The following is a 21754-nucleotide window of genomic DNA, read 5'->3' as shown; positions in this document are numbered from 1 at the left end:
CATAGTCAAACCAAATCAAAAGAATAAAAAGAGTCACAGCGTCAAGGGATGTCAGTATAATCATTTTGATAACCTTTGTATAAATAAGCCTTCCATTGTGTTTTTTTCTTTGCTCTCATGCAGTTCAAGTATGACCATTAGAAGGACTAAACAAGTCTCAAATGACATTTTCTAATATGAGTGTGCTTTGTAATTTATGAAATCTGTGGTGTTGGTTTGTGAAAATGACAGCGTGTCTGACAGATAGCATATTTATTTGGAGTTTGTGTCTGTATTTTCACATCAAACCAGTGGGTTAAGAACTTGTTTAAGGGCCTGTCATCATAAAAATGAATTTTCAATTTTTAAAAATCTATTTAACCACAGTTTGAGGAAAACACTTTTTGCTTATTTTTCAATGGGTAAATTAGCATAATTGTACCATAGTGCATGAATTAGCATCTGTAAATCTTAATTTGATCATGCATTTCCTCCAAAAGGTGGCAGGATGGAATTGGATTACAGTCCTGGATCTCATTAGTGTTGTTTGACAAAGGTCCTTTTCATAACACTGAGATGTCATCAACTGAAATTTGAATAAAATGAATTTCCTTTCATGGCGGTGCACTGGTCTGAAACCCTCTTAATTATGCTCTCCCTTTCAACTCTCATCTTTTCTCCTTCAGCAAGAATCTCTAACCTCCTTCTCAAACACTTCTCCACTGCTCTTCGATTTGAGATGTTTTGTAATCATCAGCAGGGCTTTTAACGCACTGATGATACGTCCTTTTACTCTGAATATTTATCCTGTGGTTTATCTGTGGTAGTGTCTTAGATTAAATCACAAGTGTCAAACATGCGGCCTGGGGGGCCAGATCCGGCCCGCCAAAGGATCCAATCCGGCCTGCAGGATGAATTTGTGAAATGCAAAAAATTACACTGAAGATATTAACAATGAATGGTGTCAAAATCATTTTAATTCAGGTTCCACATACAAACACATACAGTCCAATTAGATTTCAAGTGGGTCAGAGCCAGTGGAATATTATCAGAATAACCTATAAATAATGACAACCCCGAATTTCTTTGTTTTTTTGCTGTATAAAAGTAAAATTACATAAAAATGTTTCCATTACCAAACTATACTTTTACAAAAAACGTGAATAACCTGAACAAATATGAACAAACGGAAATGTCTTAAGAAAAGTACATTTAATTTTACCAATATTCTGCCTGTTTCTAAATGTTTTGTGCGATTGTAATGCACATGTGTAAATGATAAACTGATAAACTGAGGCAGAATATTGTTAAACTAGCACTTGTTTTTCTTAAGATAATTCAAGTTGTTCATGTTATTCAGATTTTTAAGGAAACTTTGTAGATGTAAACCTGATCATTATATAATTTTACTTTTTTCACTGTTATTATTTTACTGGTCTGGCCCATTTGAGATCAAACTGGGTTGAATGTGGCCCCTGAACTAAAATGAGTTTGACACCCCTGACTTAAATGATTATTTGCAGAACAGATGATTTGAAACCTTAGAGATGGAGTCCACTCAGAGGTGAAACCACCATGGTTCAGATGTGGTCCACACCTACCTCACACATTTGCCATGTATCTGAGGAGTAAACATGTTTTAGTATTCAGTTACAGCATGTTTTTATCTGCTCTTGTCTTATTTTCAAAGTGATATATGTGTTCGTCTCAGCTCAGTATTTCATGTCACCCTCCGTTCTTTTATCACATCTCTTTTATGCAAAAGTGGCACCCTGTGTTCTGATGTCTGTATTTTCTTTCTCTTTCAGGAATCCAGAATAAACTGCATTCGCATCGCCCGCAAAGGTAATTCCACTTGAATATTTCTCTCCCTACAAACACTGTGACCTTGATGCATTTTCCTGCGTCAATACTCAGTGCTTGACATTCACATCTTTTATTTTCTTTCATTGTTCTAAGACGGAAAATTAAGAATATATTTCTGCCTCAGTCACTGTGGGACTGTATGCACTATGTTCACCTCCCACTCAAGTAGAAAGGTGAGGATGTGGACAAATCTCATCTGACGGTCCTGGTTGTGTAGCTCTAGGCCCCAGAGAAAAGGGCAACAAGCGGCCGGGGATTAGAGGTCAGGCTTTCATCGTGTTTGTTTGGGGGCAGACGCTGGGCCACGCTGCATCAAAGACAGTCTCTTTGTTCTCATCAACCAGCACAATAGACGGCTACATCTGAAGGGCTTTGACCTCCGTACGGTCCACACGGGTCCTCCAGATCAAAACTTCCAGATGGAGCTACCTTGGCCTATCAGTATGAAGAAAGCTCTGCCCCCTTCTTCTGTACCTCTGCTTTTGGATTCAAAGGGACATGAAAAGGGCAGCAAAATTGACTCTAAGTCCTGATGGCAGGAGAGCTCCTCTGCCACAGTACATTGTCAGATCATGGTGAATAAAAGTCATGTATTTATAGTTATCATAGCACTGCAACAGTAAGCAGAGTCTTGCAAGTAAATTGACTTGGCAGGGCGTCTTTTTTTTAGTGAAGGCCTCTTTTTGTGAGCGCAGAATGAAAACGATGAGGCTCTCCTCAAGCATAAAGCCAAAAGGCAAGGCCAGCCATTTCAGCTCAGCGTCTCACTCCATCTGCCCTGCACAGACACCCGGTTGGGCAGTGATTAATTATGCTTTCTCACAGCAATGAGCTTTACACTGCACTTGCCTTTTTTTCTTTGACACCAAGCGAAGAAGGAATGGAAGAAATGTACAATGTGACCTATGTCAGGAAAAAAGATAAATAAAAAAATGTCAAAATTATACATTTTCACTTACTAATTCCAGTCAATGTCAGCAGAAGATACATTTTTTTCATATTACAAAGTGCGCATCATCAAAAGAGATGGTTGTGTATTGTTTCTTTAAGATTCAATTGAGTATCCCTGTGGTTTACATGTAAAAATCACACTTAAACAACAAACCACATTTAACCATTAGTTCAAGTCAAGATATGTGAATTTACACATTTTCATCTGTGCAAATATCAAGGATTAAACTAGTCGATCTTAACTCAGGATTTACTTTAACCCTTTCATGCACAAATTATGAGAACCTTAGACAATATTTTTTTCTTGAGTGTTTTTGTTCTGCTTTACGTATGAAAAAAACAATGCAATTGATTTTTTTTTTTTTTTTTTTTTTTTATGAACGTATTTTTCATGGAGTTACAAAAATGTCCACTCAGCTGGACACCGTTCATTTAAGTTTTGAAGCAAAGAAACATTTATTTAAAAATCATCGTCAGAAAGTGATAAACTGTGTGAAAACTATGAAATAAAAGCATTTTTAATGCCGCTAATTGCTAAATCGCTACTGTTTTCTCACATTTTATCATACTCTAATATTAGTTATTACTCATTTCATGGAGATAGAATCCTCCTGAGACCCAGGAAATGGACAGTTTTAGCTTTTTTACTTTAAAATTTGTCTTGATTGGAAACTGCATCATGCAATAGTTTTTTCAGATACATTTTTAAAGCTATTTTTATTTATTGATTGATTTTTTTAATGGAATGTCCTTTGCAATGCACAGCATTTTTATAGTAAAACTGTCAAACGTTTGTCCCCTACAGAGGACAAAATGCATTGCTGGGTCTGAGGAGGATATGCAAAAAAATAAAAATAAAAAAAGTTTGCTTATTACAGTCACACTAAAACATGTTACTGCAGATCAGGTTTATGAAGAACAGCAAAGTTACAGTAATTGTATCTATTGCAGTGTTTTGGATGATGCATAAGAGTCCTGATATGGAACTAAAACAACAAAACCCATGAATAAACAATAGAACAGCAGTAGAATAGCTGTCCACTGTAGTGACCAGCATGCATGAAAGGGTTCAAGGCCACAGCCTCTTCTGTCATATCACAAAACCGTCTTTGCAATGTCTGACTTATTTGTTAACCCTTTCATGCATCAATTATGAGAACCTTAGTCAATATTTTTTTTCTTGAGTGATTTTTTTTTTTTCCTCTTTAGGCATGAAAAAAACAACGCAATTGAATTTTTTTTACGACCCTGTTTTTCATGGAGTTACTAAAATGTCTGCTCAGCTGGACACCATGCATTTCATTTTTGAAGCGAAGAAACATGTATTTAAAACCCATCATCAGAAAGTGATATACTGTATGAAAAATATGAAATAAAAACATTTTTAATGCTGCTAATGCCATTTTCTCACATTTGAACAGACTCTAATACTAGTTGTTACTCAATTCATGGAGATAATATGCAAAAAAAAAAATCTTTTTGTTCAAGAAAACTGTTAATTATGGTCTAATAGCCTAATAATTAGCAATTGATTTACACTCAAACATGTTACTGCAGATTAGGTTTATCTAGAACAACAAAGTTACAGTAATGGTATGAATTGCAGTGTTTGGGATGATGCATAAATGTCCACTGTGTTAGCTGATATGGAACAAAAACAACAAAATCCATGAATATACAAGAGAACAGCTGTAGAATAACTGTCTACTGTAGTGACCACTATGCATGAAAGGGTTGAAATCATCACTGTTTGATTTGAAAAAAATCCATGTACCTTGTGTAGGTGTGAATAATTTTTTTCCAATAGCTGGCTCAGCTTTCTTCTAATAATGCTCCTCCACATCTATGAAAGACTTTGACTTTAAACACACATTTTCAGAAGAAGTAGACCTTTTACCACTTTTACTGAGTGGTGCATTGCACTCTTCTTATGGCTCAAACACTCATTCTTTCCCACACTGGGTGTTAGATTCTTTAAAGTAATATATGTTTGATATGATAATATAAGTCTTCTCTGAGTCATCACTTGATCTCAGTTTATGTGGCCTTGACTACAGCACAAATAAAACCAATATCAGTAAAAACCAGGATTTGGACTGGTACATATTCAGAGCATATGCGTCTTTGTCTGTATGTAAGTAAAACTTTACACTCTCAACAAGTTTGCAGTAAAAACTACAATTGCTCATATGCACAAATATGATGTTCTACAGTATTTTGTAACACTTTTCTGTTTTATTTCCTTATAGTGGCTGAGAATTCCATGTTTTACTTTCTGCGTGGACTAAAAACAAATGGAATGGTTTAAGTTGACATTAAAATTTGCTGACGTCTTGCCAAAAACTGATTGCACTGCCTGAAATTATGCACAGTCCGTAGCTTAATCTGGCGTGGAATTCATGTGATTATAAGCAATAGATGTGAATTGTCGAGATAATGACCTGCTCTATTCACACATGGGCTCAGTTAGACATTACACAGACTGCGTACTAGAGAGCTGGCCGAGTAAAGTCTGGTTAATGTCCACTTTGACTGATCCGGGCTGGACATTAAACATTTGTGTTCCTGCATATGGCTCCTCTGAGTAACGTCTGGAGAATTTGAGGCAGAGCAGAACAAGGGCTGTTCAGACCAAGAAAAGGAAATAAAAATTCACAATGAAAAGAAGTCTTTAAAAAAAAAAAAATGCTGCATTACATCCTCCATATGCTGCATGATGTAACAAAAAAAAACAGATACATGTAAAATTCTTACATGATTTTCAATTTCCAGGTGTGACAGGTCAGATGTTTTTGTTGTGGGTTGTGATCTCTGTGAGTCCTCTAGCATTAACATGGGCCTTTGCATCGTCGGGTGCTAAGCTGTTATTATCAAGCAGCCCATCACACGCAAAGTGGAGGCAAATGATTCTGGCCTGGATAACAAAGCTGGAGATTACATTTCAACTTTCAGGTGACAGTTTAATTAAGGATCCTCTGGCGGGCTCAACACAACAATAGACTTTCATTTCTCCTCTAAGTGCCAATTTCCACCATCAGGCAGCTGGCAGGTGCATGGATTCATGTGGAAATCTATTTCATGCTCATGTTTGGCTTAATAGAAATTTCGAGGCTAAATGTGGCAAAACCACCTTATCTGTCCAGAACGTCAGAAAAGTGAAATTGATTTTTCACCTGCTCATCTACGTTTTCCCCTTCCTTTATAAGATACTCCTGTATTTCACTTCAACACTTCATCTTAAATGAAGCTGCAGCAATTTGTGGCTGTTTCTGAATTGAGCGCATTGAAATTGTCTGAAATTTTGATTATTTTCTGTTACGCTTACGCACAGATGAAAATGCACCTTTGTGTGATAGTGTCTCTCTCTGTGAATGGAAACCATAAAAAAAAAGAATTAGCTTTGATTCACAGTCTGTGTAAACTCTGTGCTACCACTACAGCTAAGTACAGTGTGGCTGTCAGATGTAGCAGGTGTACTCTGCAAAAACCGCCCCCCTAGAAAGATATTCTTAAAGATAACCCAATTATGTAATACTGTGCAAAAAAGAAAGTAGAATAAGTCTAGTCAAATGAAAAATTAACCCAAGAAAATGTAAAAGCGTTAGAAGAAATGCTGGAGCACATCAGACCTGCGTCTGTAACTATAATATTGTGATAAAAGTGTTGGTTTCAGTTGTCAATAATAGTCACGATGAATGTAAAAAAATGTTTCTTTTAAGTTTATAGGCTGATTTTTTTTTTTTTTTTTCCAGTTACTTGATTATTTATGGTCAGAACATGATAATTATCTAAGAAATCTAGTGGTAAAACATGTAAACCAATTATAATGATAAAAAAAAACATCTTTGAAAAAACTTTTGCAAAACCACACTCTGCAGTAATTTTAGATGACAAAGTACATGAAATCAATCCTGAACAGTTAACAAAAACATACTGCAATGATATTTTGGCTAGTATAAAATGATATTATGACATTTTTTAAATTATTATCTTGTCGCCCCATGTGTCTCAATATTTTTTCCATTTGGTGTATTCATGGTAGACCTAATATTCTCATACTAACAAGTTTTAGAAGTTGCATAAGTGCTGTAAAATAAGGAAAATATTGTTGTTCCTGTGCAGACACATTATGCAACCCATTGTTTTAGCTACTTGTTAAATGGAGCTGAATATTAGCTGAAATAAATAAAAAGAGTTTAGTTTTCAGATGAAAAACGTACTTGACTTTATTTATTTATTTATTTATTTAACAACTTTATTTATTGTTGTGAACCCCACAAATACATCCACATAGACACACACGTATCAAATGGGCAAACAGAACACCAAAACAAAACAAAACAAAACAAAAAAAAAAAGAAAAATACACAAGTACAAAAAACAGATAGACCCAAAAAAAAAAAAAAAGACTCAAACCAATCTGTGTTGATCATTCTGGTCATACTCTGGCATAAGAAAAAACTCCCGTCAGTCAGAGTGTGGGCATTAAGAAGACTAGGATGGCTGTCAAAGAGCGAGAAAGAAAGAAAAATAAATACATTAAGTAAAAACAAGGAGCCAGGCAAAAGGCAGGCTCTTGATATGAGTTATGAACTGTAACCAGGGTCTGTCATATTTATCCTCCAACCCATGGACGGTATACCACATTTTTTCCAGGTCCAATCCCAATATCACCTCTTTAATCCAATGGCCATGGGCAGGAGGGTTCGACGTGATTATTTTTAAGATTCATTTCCCAGAAACAAGGCTCTGTTATTTCAGTGAAATTTTTTGCAGCGTACATTGAACTGCACACACAGCAATGTCACAGTTTTAGACAGCGCGCTGAGGTAGAAACTGAGAAAGCTAATATCCTGAGCAGTATTAAACAGGACTATCTCCAATCTAATATATCAGGTCACAGATATTAGATAAGAGATACTTGGATCAGATATGCCACACAACTGTAATTGATTAAAAAAAATCCCTATCAAATAATGAACTGGTATAGTTTTGCGTTCAACTTTCTTTAGGAGGATGATTGTAAAGCACTACAGTACCTAAGGCTACAGACAGTAGGGCTACAACATGCTTCTGTTTTCATTTTCGTTGCCCCAGATCTGATTCTTCCCCAGCAGGCTGCAATATAGAGCTCTATCCTCAGGCCTGCTCTGACTTTCTACTACTCTGGAGATCGGTTGTGCTGTTCCAACAGGCTCAGGAGGCTTGTTTCAGGGCCGTCAAGACCTGGAGGACAGGCTGACACACAGGAAAACTAGATCAGTGGGCTCCTGGAACAAGACAAAGAAAGACCCGCTGCTCAGTACCATTTACATAAGTATAAAGATTTATGCCAGGAAAATGAATAACCCGCTATTATGATAACGACCTTTCCAGTAGCTCACAGACACCCGGGCACCTTGAGATTATACTGTAGCGCTGTATGGATGACTCCAGTGCTGAAATATGTAATATAATATAATATAATATACTGAGGAAAAATGCATTTCAGCAGTGGAGTGATTGACCATAACATAAAATGTACATTTACAAGTTGATAAGGTTCAGTTTACTGTTGCAGTATCATTCTGAAACGTAAGGATTAATAGCAGTTTAAAGTGTATTGTAAGCCCTGCTACTGTACATGAATAATGAATCCCTGAGGAGTGCAGATTTGTTGGGTAGGGAACTTTGAGAATGGCTGTCTGCCCAGCTTTTACACATCACCTCTTTATTCACACGTCATGTTCAATTTGGAAATACCACTGCTTTTGAAATGTACTTCCAGTATTAAGAAGACCATTATAATTCGCCGTATCTCGTCTGTATTGTCATGTGAAAACTCTTCACTGGTGAGAAAAAGTTTTATACGCATGAGTGATAAGTTCTTTAAAGCTGGGAATTTTTCATTTTACCCTGTCTTTATTCCGTTTTTTACACTCTTTGCTTTAAAAATGCTCTGTGAATAATTTCCCCCTCACCTTAATCATCTTTTTTTTTTTTTATTTAACCTTTATTTAACCAGGAAAAAAGATCCTATTGAGATTAAGAAACTCTTTTCCAAGGGAATCCTGGCCAAGAGGCAGCATGAAATACAACACAGTTACAACATAAAATAATTTACAGGACAAGTCAGACTATGAAAAACAAGTGCAAGTCATTGAGTTAGTCTCCAGGGTTAAAACACAATAATGTCCCATCAGAGAGTGAACTTTAATTGATTGCTATTCCAACATTTATTTCAATATAAAGTAGCTCCTTGTTTTGTATTATCCCTTATGGTCTAACTAAAGCAGAAGTGAATTAAAAGTAAAAATGTAGATCATTTAGCAACAATAATCTGTCATATTGTCTCTAAAATGTCCCGTCAGAGAGATTTCGAATACTGTGTTTTGACCCTCAAGCACAAGGGTCTCAAACTCATTTTTTAGGGGCCACATTCAGCTTGATTTGATCTCAAGTGGACCGGACCGGTAAAATAATAGCATGATAACCTATAAATAATGACAACTCCAAATTTTCATCTTTGTTTTAGTGCAAAAAAAAAACAAAACATTAAATTACGAAAATACTTACTTTTATAAACTATCCAGACAAAAAAGATATGAATAACCTGATAAAAGAATACATTTCTTAAGAAAAATAAGTGCTATTTTAATAATATCATGCCTCATTCTATCATTTATATATGTGCATTACGGATCGGATCTACAAAGACACTAAACACATAGTAACAGGCAGAAAATTGCTAAAATTGTGCTTAATTTTCTTTAGACATTTCCGGTTGTTCATATTTGTTCAGGTTATTGGCATTTTATTGTTACAGGAAGTTTGTAAATGTAAATATTTTCATAATTCAATGTTATTTTTTGCACTAAAACAAAGGCAAAAATTTGAAGTTGTCATTATTTATAGGCATAATGTTTGTTTGGGTTTTTTTTTTCACATCAAACCAAGAAGAAAATATGGAGTCATTATTTTCTGTAGGTTATTATACTGTTATTTTACTTGAGATCATATTGGTCTGTATGTGGAACCTGAACTAAAATGAGTTTGACAGCCTTGACTGTGGAATTTCTGCACTTTGCACGTTGATCCCACGGGCCAGATTGGAACCTTTGGCGGGCTGCATTTGGCCCCCGGGCCACGTGTTTGAGACCCATGTTCTAGCACTTTGAGTTTGGATTTAAAAGCATTCAAGGAGATCAATTCAGTCAGTTTCCAGTCTTTTAGCAACAAATTCCATGTGCAAGGGGCAGAGCAGACATGCCTTCTACCCAGCTCTGTACGGGAGAATGGCACAAGAAGAAACAAATGTTCATCTGATTGCAGACAATAAGAATCAACACTTCGTCTTATTATTATTATCTTCCTAAATGGCCTCGCCCCGCCCTACCAGTCTGAGCCACTGCAGCTTTATACACCCCCCCGCTCTCTCAGGTCAGCTCCTGAGTGTACCAAAAACTATGCACAAGTTCAGGGGTGAGCGTGCCTTTGCTGCAGCCTCTCCATATCAGACAGGCCTCCTCTGTCTGTTTTTAAATCCCTTCCTAAAACCCATCTTTTCTCCTTGGCTTGTGAAACTGTGTGTGATGTTTGAAGGTACTATCTTTATTCTATTGTTTTTATTTGGCAGTGGTTTGTTACCTCCGCCAAGGAGGTTATGTTTTTGTCGGCGTTGGTTTGTCTGTCTGTTTGTCTGTCTGTTTGTGTCCAAGATAACTCAGAAAGTTATGGACACATTGGGATGAAAATTTCAGGAAATGTTGATACTGGCACAAGGAACAAATGATAAAATTTTGGTGGTGATTGGGGGTGGGGGAGGTGGGGGGGCCACTGATCTGCCTTGGTGGAGGTCTGCACTCTCCGAGTGCTTCTAGTTGTTCTTATTTATCTATTTTATTTATTTATTTATTTTTGTTGTTTTTAATTGTATGGCTTTTTAATCTGTCTTGTATTTTATTCTTTTATTTGGGTTTTATTTATTCTTCTGTATAGCACTTTTTCCTTTTTGTACAGTTTCTATGTCTTTAAATCTATTCTGTATTTTATTCTTCTATTTTGGTTTTAATTATTCTTCTGTACAGGACTTTGGTCCACTGCAGTTGTTTTAAAGTGCTTTATAAATAAAGTTGGACTGGATTGGATTATTAAACTACAACTATAGGAGGGCAGTAGTCCAAGTATGGCCTTGTAAATAAAGGTGTCCCAGCCTCCTAGTGGACAGGGTAGGCCAACCCACTCTGGAATACAACTCACAATGATGTGTCATGGTTTTAGAATTAGTAATAAACCTCAGAGAAGCATGATAAACTGTGTCAACCATTTGAAGACATTTTGATGATGCATTTATATAAAGTAGATCTCCATAATCTAACACCGATAAAAAAGTGGCAGTGACAAGGTGCTTTTTTTACATCAAAAGAAAAACACAACTTCTATTCTACATTTCTTCACGTACTGTACTTGAACTGTGCCTCTTTTTTAATACGACTTCTGTGTTGATGTTTTTAGCGGCCTGTAAAGACCACCGTAAGGCTCTGGAGGTCTCCCAACACTCTGAGGAGATGGGGCTCATTCTTGGGGTTTGCGCCGGGGGCCTGGTGGTCCTCATCCTTCTCCTGGGTGCCGTCATCATCATCATTAAGAAAGGGTAAATGACTTCAGATAAATGTCGAGTACTGTATTATGCACAGTCACACCTCATCGCCATCGTGTCTTTGCTTTTTATGTTTTGTTTTTAGAAGAGTTCAGTTCTGAGTTTGTGTACTTGCTGAACTTTCTAAAAGGTCATAATTGTTTTGGAAATAAGCTGGACCAACAGCCAGGGCCACATTGTGTTCATTCCCTTATGGTGCACCAGAAAGACCAAACAACTCATCTGCAGAGCCTATCTGAGTGTGAAGTATTTAATTAAAGGCGCATGCAATTCAATTAGCCACTTAATTACGCACAACAAGCAGAGGCCTGACCCTTAAATGAGATGGTAATTAGAAGGGAAAAGGTGTGCTTTTAAAGATTATTAACCACCAATCCCTCAGGTTTACATTAGATCATCTCCACATATCGCTCTGCATTTCATTTAGCTGCATTTGTAGCCGCTCTGTCTAAATTGAAGTCTGGAATTAAAGTAAGTAAAATAAGATGTCCACAGAACCTGCCGTACCAAATGAGAAATTACTCAGTGCTTCAGCGGTCATTATTACATGGCTGACACAGCACATAGACTAATATTGAATAATGTTGATTTTTGAAAGTCACCACTGCTCTGCCCATTACTCCGGGTTCCTCTGCTAAGTCGCCATGAAGTTCGCTCTTAGAGAATTGATTTCTAAATTTGCTGTGACAGGAAGCCACGTGGTTTAGTCCTTGAAGTGTAACAGTGAGACGTATTCGATTGAAGGAAACACACATTGTTCTGCCTTGCTGTGGTTTGGTCTGTCAGCACCTGCTTGGTACATTCGCATGTGTCATATGGCCGACTGCTCAGCCAAGGCTGGTTCTCATTTTCACTGTAATCAATGCACTCTGCCCTCAGCTGACATTGCTTTCATCTTACACCTCTTCTTTCTCTTGATTTTCTTTCTCTTTCTCCCGCTCTCTTGCCAGAAGGGACTACTACTCTTACTATCCGTAAGTGACTCCACCTCTTTTCTTTTCCATCGTTTTGTGATCATATACATGCTTGTGCTCTGGCTGTCAATCATAAGTTGTAGAGGAAAAAGGCTAAACCAGTCAGTCATTATATACAGTGTCTTACATTGTATTGTATCGCTTTTTCTCCTTGTTATTTGACTGATTTTTCTCCTCTCTCTGTTTCTGTCTGTCTATGATCATTTCTCCTGTATGTCCAATCTGCCTCGTTCTTCATCCATTTATAGGAAACCAGTGAACATGAATAAGACGCCTATTACCTACCGACAGGAGAAGAGCCACATGGGTTCTATGGAGCGCAGTTTCACAGACCAGAGCACACTACAAGAGGATGAAAGAATGACCCTTTCCTTCATGGATGCACACACCTGCGGCACTCGCAGTAAGAAAAACACATACAGTCCAGTGTACATAAACCTGCCAGCTCACTAAAACTACACATTGCAATTTTAGACTTGACATGCGTCATCTTTTACCTTGTTATCTTCTCAAGTGTTGGTCATTCACTCCATAAAACTCTAAATCAGTCAAAAAAAAAAAAAGAGAAGAAAAGCGATTTCTGTGAAATCCTCTGTGATAAAAGAACATCTTGCCCTGCAGCTTATCCCTGCCTGCAGCTGATACAACAAATCTTGTAAAATTGCAAAAGAAAGGAGAATTGCACAAGTGAGCTATTTGAATGAATCGAGAGAAATGATTTGTGATTCTTGTCAGTACATTTCATCTTGATCTCTCCTCTAATATTGTCAGTTTCACAGACAGAAAAAGACAGATGTGTTTACTCTAAAGTTAGTGTGAATCTGCGCTGCCTCTCTCATCATTCATGACAGAGCTGGTGTCACATCTACATAAGATCTATTATGAACATCTTTGACTAGACAAGCCTTATCATAGTGACATGTCTGTAACATTTATAGTATGCAGGAAGTCTGGGAGTGTATGTGTCAGGATAGGCATCAAGCACAACATTATGTTACATGAGTATTATTTTGAGTGTGCATCATCCCACACTAAAATAAAGCTGTCACACGGTAACACTCATAACACAAGAATTTTTCAGTTGCAGTCACACTGAAATTGTGAATGTCTCATGCAGGTGATGCTCGTAGTTCGGTGAACGAGGCGAGCAGTCTGTTGGGAGGCTCCCCGAGGCACCAGTGTGGACGTAAAGGCTCCCCCTACCACACCGGGCAGCTCCACCCCGCCGTCCGTGTGGCTGACCTTCTTCAGCACATCAACCAGATGAAAACTGCTGAGGGCTATGGCTTTAAACAGGAATATGAGGTGAAAGGCCCCTGTTACACTTCACTCTTACACTCTGAAAATAAGTGAACCACAATACACAGGAGTGTTTTTGGTGCGTCTGTGTCAAGTACTGTGGACAATTACAATTGGCTGCAGTTTTTCTAAAGAGCACTGTTATGTAATACTTCTGTAGTGACACAATATTCTGCCATAACCAGCACTGGTTGTAAATTGAACAGCATGATTGTAATTAGCCTATTTGTTCCTGCCATTTACAAAACAGGCCACAACACACTACTGCTGTGATGTACATAATCGGATGTCACACTCGGAGGCTTTTAAAGCTTTTATTTAATTTTCATCCTGAAAATAAGTGGTCTAATGTATATGTAACCTATGTCACTCCATCTCAGCAGAAGCACTTCAGAGGTTAAATAAGTGGATCCATGGTTAGAATTAGCTGGAAACTACTAACTTCAATATGCCTTGGCTCTGAAAAATACTGACCTGGGGGGATTCTTTAACATTTGCCAAAAGCACTCTTTCTTACACATTTGTACTTTCAGATGCTTGCGTCCATGATCTCATTCTTTCATGTACTGCTCAGAGCTTCTTGCAATAGGGAAGGTCACAGCAAAGAGGAAGAGAAAACTGTTCTTTTAGGTTAGCTCCCCCTTCACCACACGCTCCAACAGCCGCCTGGTTAACCTGAACATTGAGAACTGGCAGGTCTTCAGCTCTTGAAGAAGTGAAAGCTTTTATTTTTGAGAGTTGGGGAAATGAGGGAAAATACACTACTGCTTTGTACCTCATGAAGTAAGGCAGGTCATCACCCAGGCTTTTCTCAGCAGGAGTTGTTGACTGTAATTGGCAACAGTCTTAGACAGAGGGAGTATCTCGAGGACCCTCAAAACCAGCTACACAAACTCTTTGTGCTGCAGACAGTAAGACTGTAAATATTGTGAGAGGTGTTCAGGGAGCATGGGACTCATCCCTTACCTCTGATTCCTGACACTAAAATATCACAGAAAACTGCTAACTCAGATGAAGTACGGAAATTGTTAAGCCTGCACACTAAAACCCAGAGCTTTACATTGAGCTTCTTCAAGGTGGGCATTAAAATCGGTCAAGGAATTATGTTGTTTTCTCAGAACTTAAGATACTGATGGATGGATTAAGACAAAACCACTGAGGGATTGAACGGTCAAATTTGAAAAAGTTTCAGCTGTAGACATAGAACAGCATTTTATGACATCCTAATACTCAGGGTGCGATTTGTTGGGTGGGGTGGGAGGGGATCTACCCCCCTCTGGTTTTTACATCCCTACTTCTGTTCAATGAATTTCATCCTTGGGGCGGGACAACCAACCAGTGTAAATAACAGGCAGGTTGTGGCAGTTTTCTTACACCTATGTCCTACATTAGTGGCACTAACTTTGACCTGAACCAAACTGTCGGCAGTCTTAGAGTTCGTGAACGTCCCCATGCACTGGGGCGCCATAAAGAAGGAGTAAATGTGACAAATTCATGGGGTCCAGCATTTGTGGGGGACCATAGAGCAGTGGAGGGGGTCCAGTGGATGCAGGTTAGAACAGTGTTTTTCAACCTTGGGGTCGGGACCCCACGTGAGGTCGCCTGAAATTTCTAGTTATTGATGAAAATTAAAAAAAACAAACAAAAAAAACCTTACTAATAAAAAATATATAGTGAGTTGAGAGAGACAATCCCAATCCATAAAAGACATGACAAACTGTGAGTGTGAAACTGCAGCACTGTGGTACTGTTTATCTGTCAAATGTTCATTGTGGTCGGTTTCAGATGCTGGAGCTCTTTCATAATTCATAGTTTGAGTTCTTGTTTATTTAGTATTAATTGTCAGCCTTGTAAATCCAAGCTGGACTGACTGTACATATCCTGACCAAGGAAAATGAAATTCTCACTTTGTGCAGTAATCTGCACCTGGCTTTTCTGCCTCCATCCATAATAATATACATTATATAGACTAAATGTCATCTAAAATTAATGTTTATTTGCAACATAATATAGAAAACTATTACATGATCAAAAACAAATTAATTTTAGCAAAAAAAAAAAAAAAAAAAAGTCTTTGTTTTGAATGTCTGGGGTTGCCAGAAATTTGTGATGTTAAAATGGGGTCACGAGCCAAAAAAGGTTGGAAACCACTGGGTTAGAAGTTGTAAAAATTCTGTGTAAGATCCGCTGTGTAATAGATGAATAGAACCCGAGAGTTGGATGTTGAAAGCTTCACTTTTGTTTCACGCCAGCGTTAGTTATGGACTCCCCCACGCACACACACACTCCAAAAAAAAAAAAAAAATCCCCCCCTCTGTGTTTTTTGACAAATCGCACCCTGCTAATACTTATGAAACTGGTTGCCTCCCTCCTGTTTGCGCTCTCACCCTGCTTCATTTCCCTGCTTTACTAGCGGTCTGTCTTGCTTCCTGGTTCCAACCTAGACATCTCAGACGTCAAGACAGCTGCACTACTCATCAGCAGTAGTGAAAGTTGTATCAACATAATAATTAACACTCTATCTCATTAAGGCAATCAAACTGTCAACTTCAACTGGAGAGATCTAAAACAGCGGCTGCCCTGGTTGTATGCGGTACTGCAACTGAGTTTCCTACTCTGTTTACTGAAGGGCCTGGCCAAGCGAAAGTGAACATCAGGGTCAATTTATTTTTTCTCTAAAACCATACTTTTTATTACACAGCAGGAAAGACATATATCTCTAGTTTCTGATTCTATGTTTATTTAATTTGTACCTGAATTACAACTGGATATGTAAGAAAATATATGACAATACAGTGTAAATTAAGAACAGTAAAAGGTTGTAAATGAATGTGTACAACATAAATTCAGAATATAAATAGCAATGTGTAAATAAATCTGTTCAAAATATATGCCTGTGTCTAATCTTATATTTCATAATAATCAAATACTATAATGATTTTAAATGAATTTATTATAAAAATCCCCACAGAAAGATGTGTATTAAATATAGTAATGAAACATTTGTCTCCAAAGACTGATAATTTGATCAGTATCTTAAAATCTTTGATTATTATGGTGCATCACACTGAACAAACACCTCACTCCATTACTTTTTTTTTGGATTCTCATTCCGTTACCATGAATTAATGTCTTTTTTTTTTTTTTAGATTTTTATTTAGAAAAATTGAGAAGATTTCAGCATACATTGAAATTACATTTTGGTCACTTAACAAGTATGTGACCAATGGCCAGTCTTTCCATTCTCAACATTTCAGGGTTTTTTTGTTGTTGTTTTTTTTGTTCATAATAAAACAATTCAACAGTTAACAATAGATGCATTGTTACATAAAGAAATCACACACGAAAGACCAAGAGAGTTTGACCTCCTCTCTCGAAAGAAAAAATAAATGAATAAATAAAATATAAAAAGTAGAATTAATTAAATAAACAAAAAACAAGACAGTTTCAGATATATTGTCATTATATTGTCATTTCTTGTACATTTAGGGTTCCAACAGATTGTGTTTGGTAAGTGTAAATAAAAAATATCCACTTTGACCATAGATTTGAAAATTTGTTCATTTGTAACCAAAGGGAGAAGGTTAGTCTTTCCATCTGGTAAATTTCATTCACAATATCTATCCATTTTTCCAGATTAGGTGGTTCAGGTTGGAGCCAGTGCCTGGTCACAGCCTTTTTGCCAGCAGTTATTAAAATACTATCCAAGTAGGCATTGTTCACTAAAATTTCAGTTTTTCCCATAATTAAGGTGGCAAATTCAAAAGGTGAATTAATGTCTTTTAAAACAAAAGTAAAGATTATATCACTTTCATTTTTGGATATAATGTACTCTCATATATTTAGAAAAGTGTGGTATGCTAAATATTTGCACTTTCCATGAGGAACAGCACTTTTTGGCATTTTTTCCAAACCTTGAATAACTGATGTATATTTTTCCTCAGTCTGTTAGTTTGTCGATGATGACAAATTCATGTTTTTATTAAATATTTGGTTATTATTCCTTATTGGCTTGTTAAAGTTCTTGCTGAGACCTACAATTTGAGCTATTATGGTTGCTGCTAAATTAATTTTTAAAAACAGATTTGCTGCACAGTGCTTTCTCACTCCGTTACTCGCTTGGCCAGACCCTAAACCTCAAATGCGACATCATTCCCAACTCTGACTTCACCTTATGAATTAAAAGAATAGTGCATCCCTCCTCTCATTCCAGTTATCAGCTCCACCTCCTTCACTCGCCATAGTATAAAATCCAGCTCTCCTCTCCTCACCTTTGCGAGAATTTTCATATCATTATGTCAATGGATGTAGCCTGTTATTCACCTGCCTGATTCTTCGTTTCCTGCTATCGGACCTCTGCCTGTCACCTGGCCTGTTGAAAACCACCAGCTTCTCTCCCCGACCTGTCTTCTGTCTTCTCCCGTTCTGGTTAGTCTGCCTGATCTCTGCCTGCCGTTAGTTTTTTGTCCTCTGATCTGTTTTATCCATGCCCTGCCTGCTCGATGTGTGGTGTATTTCACTCCCTACACACACTGACCTCCACCTCCCAGTTCGAGCCCCCAGCCTTGGCTTTTCCTGGTTTTGTCTGCTTTGCTTCTCTGGCCTCCTGGCTCCAGACCACCGCTGGCCTGTACAAGCCCCAACACACTCCTCACCTGCTTCATCTCCCATTCACCCTGCCTCTGGCTCTCCGCACTCCCCACTCCAGCCAGACTCCTAGTTCCCCAGACCCTGAACTATTGAAATAGCAATGAAGCTTGTTCTGCCTCATCAGAAGCTCTGTCTACAAACCATTATAGGCATAGAGTTGTTAGAACAATGACATATGCAAGCTCTCAAAAATGATTATCGATTCAACAGTCTGACCTAGGAGGTTTTGCCTCAGAAAAGGGTCTGAGCTGAGAGTCAGTGCTATCGTGGTTTGTATCATCCAGTTTGTGAGCAGGTGTGTATTAGGCAGGAGATGTAACTGATGGGTGTTTATGGGCTCTTAGTCAGTAATGAGGATCATAAAGATTATAATTGCTCCATGTTTTGAATAAAATCTGCTTGATGCCGACTTCAAGAGGCATTGTTATTTGGAATGGTGCTTGTGAGCAGAGAGTGGTGTGGGAGGCCATCAATCCTGCTCCGACTTCATCCATGTGCCCTCTACCACCACCCACTGAAATTAATTAGCAAGGTTAAAAAGGCATCTGGATCACACTGTTGCTGAACGTATGAATAAATCATCCTCGTTTGGGCCCAAAAGAAGACCCCTGTCAGGACTGCCGGCCTGATGAGGTTAAGCGTCTCCAGAGGTGCTCTGGCTACTGAGCCTTTTGTCCACTGCTAACTGATTGTAGGGTTGCAAAAATAAGAAGGGGTGGGAGTTTAGAAGGTCTGAGTGGGAAGGGAAGAAAGATGAAAGGGTGGAAGTGTTAGGAAAAGAGAGCTCTTGATCCCCACACCCTGCAACCCCTAAATAACCTCCTCTTAGTGGTAATGTCAGGGCTTCCCTTCCTTCGCAGTATATAATCAACCATAAATGCTCCGTAAAAGTGTAAGTCAAACATCAGGCTGTAATGGATTAAAACAATACAGCCATGAATAGTTCTTGGAGGCAGTGTAGTTAGAAATTACATAAGCCATGTAATTCCTTGTTGTTGGCCATAGCAACAGCTCCTCTCTTTCCCCATGTACTACAGTACAAATATTACGTATGTAAGAATTTGGGGTCTTTGGAGTTACCACAGTGATGATGATGATGAAATTCTTTATTCAGTCATTACATAATACAACCACTGTCAACACTACAAACATTACCAACAGGTTAGTGACTGAAAAGGCACAGGCAGAAGCATAATGCTTATGGGTCAAGTCACGCGCATACTGACTTTGAATCAAAAAATTAGAATTGAAATAATGACTTAAAACTTTTTGTAGTTCAATAGTATAACATGTTAAGTTTCTAAATCCATTAAAATTTTTGACAAAAAAGGATTTTTAAGAAAATTATGGAACTTTTTTTTTTTTCTTTTTTTTTAATGGGCTCAGCTGGCTGACAGGCAGCTGTCTGTACCAATAAGGCAGCAGCCGACACCAACTGTACTCCCAGTCATCATTGCCCATTTTTCTGACACCTTTGCTTGTGTATCCTCTTTTATTTGGACATTTTTTCAGGGAGTATATCACACTCCTTTTGTTTTGTTTTTTTCTACTTGTCTTGTCCAGCGTCCTAACAGCAGAATGGTAGTCTGGTTCCTTTTACGGAACTTTTTATATGAACTAAATTCAGTCCCTCAGAAAGTTCTTTAAGAATGAATAATAACATAACTTATCACTGCTATAATTTGAAATCTCAATCATATATGTCTATTTTCAATATAGTTTTATGACCTTTTACACACCCTTTTATCATTATAAAAATGCTCAGAGCAGCAGTAGAGTGGATAACCCAGAGGCTGTGTTGGTGAACAGACCAACTCTGCCTGTCTGTACTGAAGTGTGCTTTTCTGTTAAAAACAAACAAACAAAAAATGGTTGCGCTCTGCAGACTGTGAAGGCCATAGCACTTGATTCACATCATTTTCATATTCATGAAACAATTCAGCAACCCCTAGTGCCTTATGAATGGGATCTTGGAGGAAACCATTCAGAATGTGATGGTGAGGAACAATTATGCCACAAGATACAAGGTTACAAAATTATTTAGGTTGTCATTTCTCTTTCACAAAGTAATACTGTTTCCAAAAGAAGTACCAGTACCTCAGACATGGGGCATTAATGATTTTGCTGATGATGCTGTGATTATTAGGACTTTTTGGATAAATAGGCTATTCTAAGGCTTATTTGTCTACAAAACCTCTTTGCCCACCTGTCCTACTGTGTGTATAGATACGAAATAGAAAACGCAAAAGTTGAGATTTGATTCGAACTGGTCACCTGCATCAGCTCCTAACATCTTTACTAACTACGCTATCTGTCCTGCTCTGCTTGAGAATGCAAAATAAAACACAAAATACTTGAGGAGGGACTCGATCACTAACAGTGTTGGGAATAACGGCATTAAAAATAGCGGTATTACTAACACCGTTATTGTTTTCCAGTAACGGCTAATCTAATTCATTACTATTTCAAATGTTACAACGCCGTTACCGTTACCAGCACTGAAATGTGGCGCGTTACTATGCACTGACATCTAACAGCCGTTATCTGTCCTGGCTCGCTCAGCCAGGCACGAGAGATGTGACCTTCGCGGACGACTCGGGTCTTTTGAACGGCTCTTTTAAGTGAACGATAACAACCAATTCGTTTACATGCCGTTCTTATGTTCAAATTGCCCACACTGCCTTCATGCGTCACCTCTGTGCCCCATGAGTCTGAGTTGTCCACGCTGCCTTCACCTGAACGACTAATGACATCTCCGAGTTTGAGTTGTCCCAGCACACCCCATGCACTTGAACACAGCTACGTGTGCAGCTAATTTAGGGGAGGACTTATCAGTGAGTGTCGACTGACTGAACTGGAGACATTACTGCTGTGTCCAGGAGGAGCATCGTCTTCCTATAAATGCAGATATGCATTCATGTAGTGGAAAAGCTGGGCCCATGTGGACCCCAGCCGGGCCCTGGTGGACCCCAGCCTCACCACAGTTATAGTATGAAGTACCTGTCTGCTGTTCTACTCTATGCCATGGGCCGTGAAACACACCCAAAAATCAGTTTCCTTTTACATATTTGAAGGTTTTTCACAATAATAATGCAATAATTACTTTCCCTGGTAACTAATTACATTTATGAAGGAGTAATTCTATTACTAATTCAGTTACTTTTTGGGAAGAGTCATTAGTAACTATAACTAATTACTTTTTTCAAGTAATTTGCCCAACACTGATCATTAAACACCTACTTCATACATTAATACGCACTACGCTATCTCAGTGAATGATGATCAGAGTGTGCATCTGTTCTAACTATCAACACGGGACAGTGCTGAGAGATATAAATGACTAACGTCCTCTAATACTGTGGATTATGTGATTTTGGTACAAGGCAAAATGCGCATA

General features: G+C 38.0%; 1 protein-coding gene across 4 annotated transcripts in view; it reads left to right on the top strand.

The window, feature by feature from the left end:
* ptprub (protein tyrosine phosphatase receptor type Ub) overlaps nucleotides 1-21754 on the top strand; it is a 222130-nt gene that overhangs the window by 159675 nt on the left and 40701 nt on the right. For 2 of the 4 annotated variants that reach the window (XM_030157988.1, XM_030157987.1), the window contains exons 13-17: nucleotides 1788-1824; nucleotides 11290-11428; nucleotides 12385-12408; nucleotides 12657-12811; nucleotides 13526-13713. In XM_030157988.1, coding sequence (XP_030013848.1) covers nucleotides 1788-1824; nucleotides 11290-11428; nucleotides 12385-12408; nucleotides 12657-12811; nucleotides 13526-13713 — 543 coding nt within the window. The remainder of the gene's footprint in view (nucleotides 1-1787; nucleotides 1825-11289; nucleotides 11429-12384; nucleotides 12409-12656; nucleotides 12812-13525; nucleotides 13714-21754) is intronic. The other 2 variants (XM_030157990.1, XM_030157989.1) reach the window with 1 other exon arrangement.

This window comes from Sphaeramia orbicularis, chromosome 16, assembly GCF_902148855.1.
Source record: "Sphaeramia orbicularis chromosome 16, fSphaOr1.1, whole genome shotgun sequence".
In the NCBI taxonomy this organism is placed as follows: Eukaryota; Metazoa; Chordata; class Actinopteri; order Kurtiformes; family Apogonidae; genus Sphaeramia; species Sphaeramia orbicularis.
The sequence above is the reverse complement of the archived record's forward strand: the minus strand, read 5'-3'. Positions and strand labels throughout refer to the sequence as shown.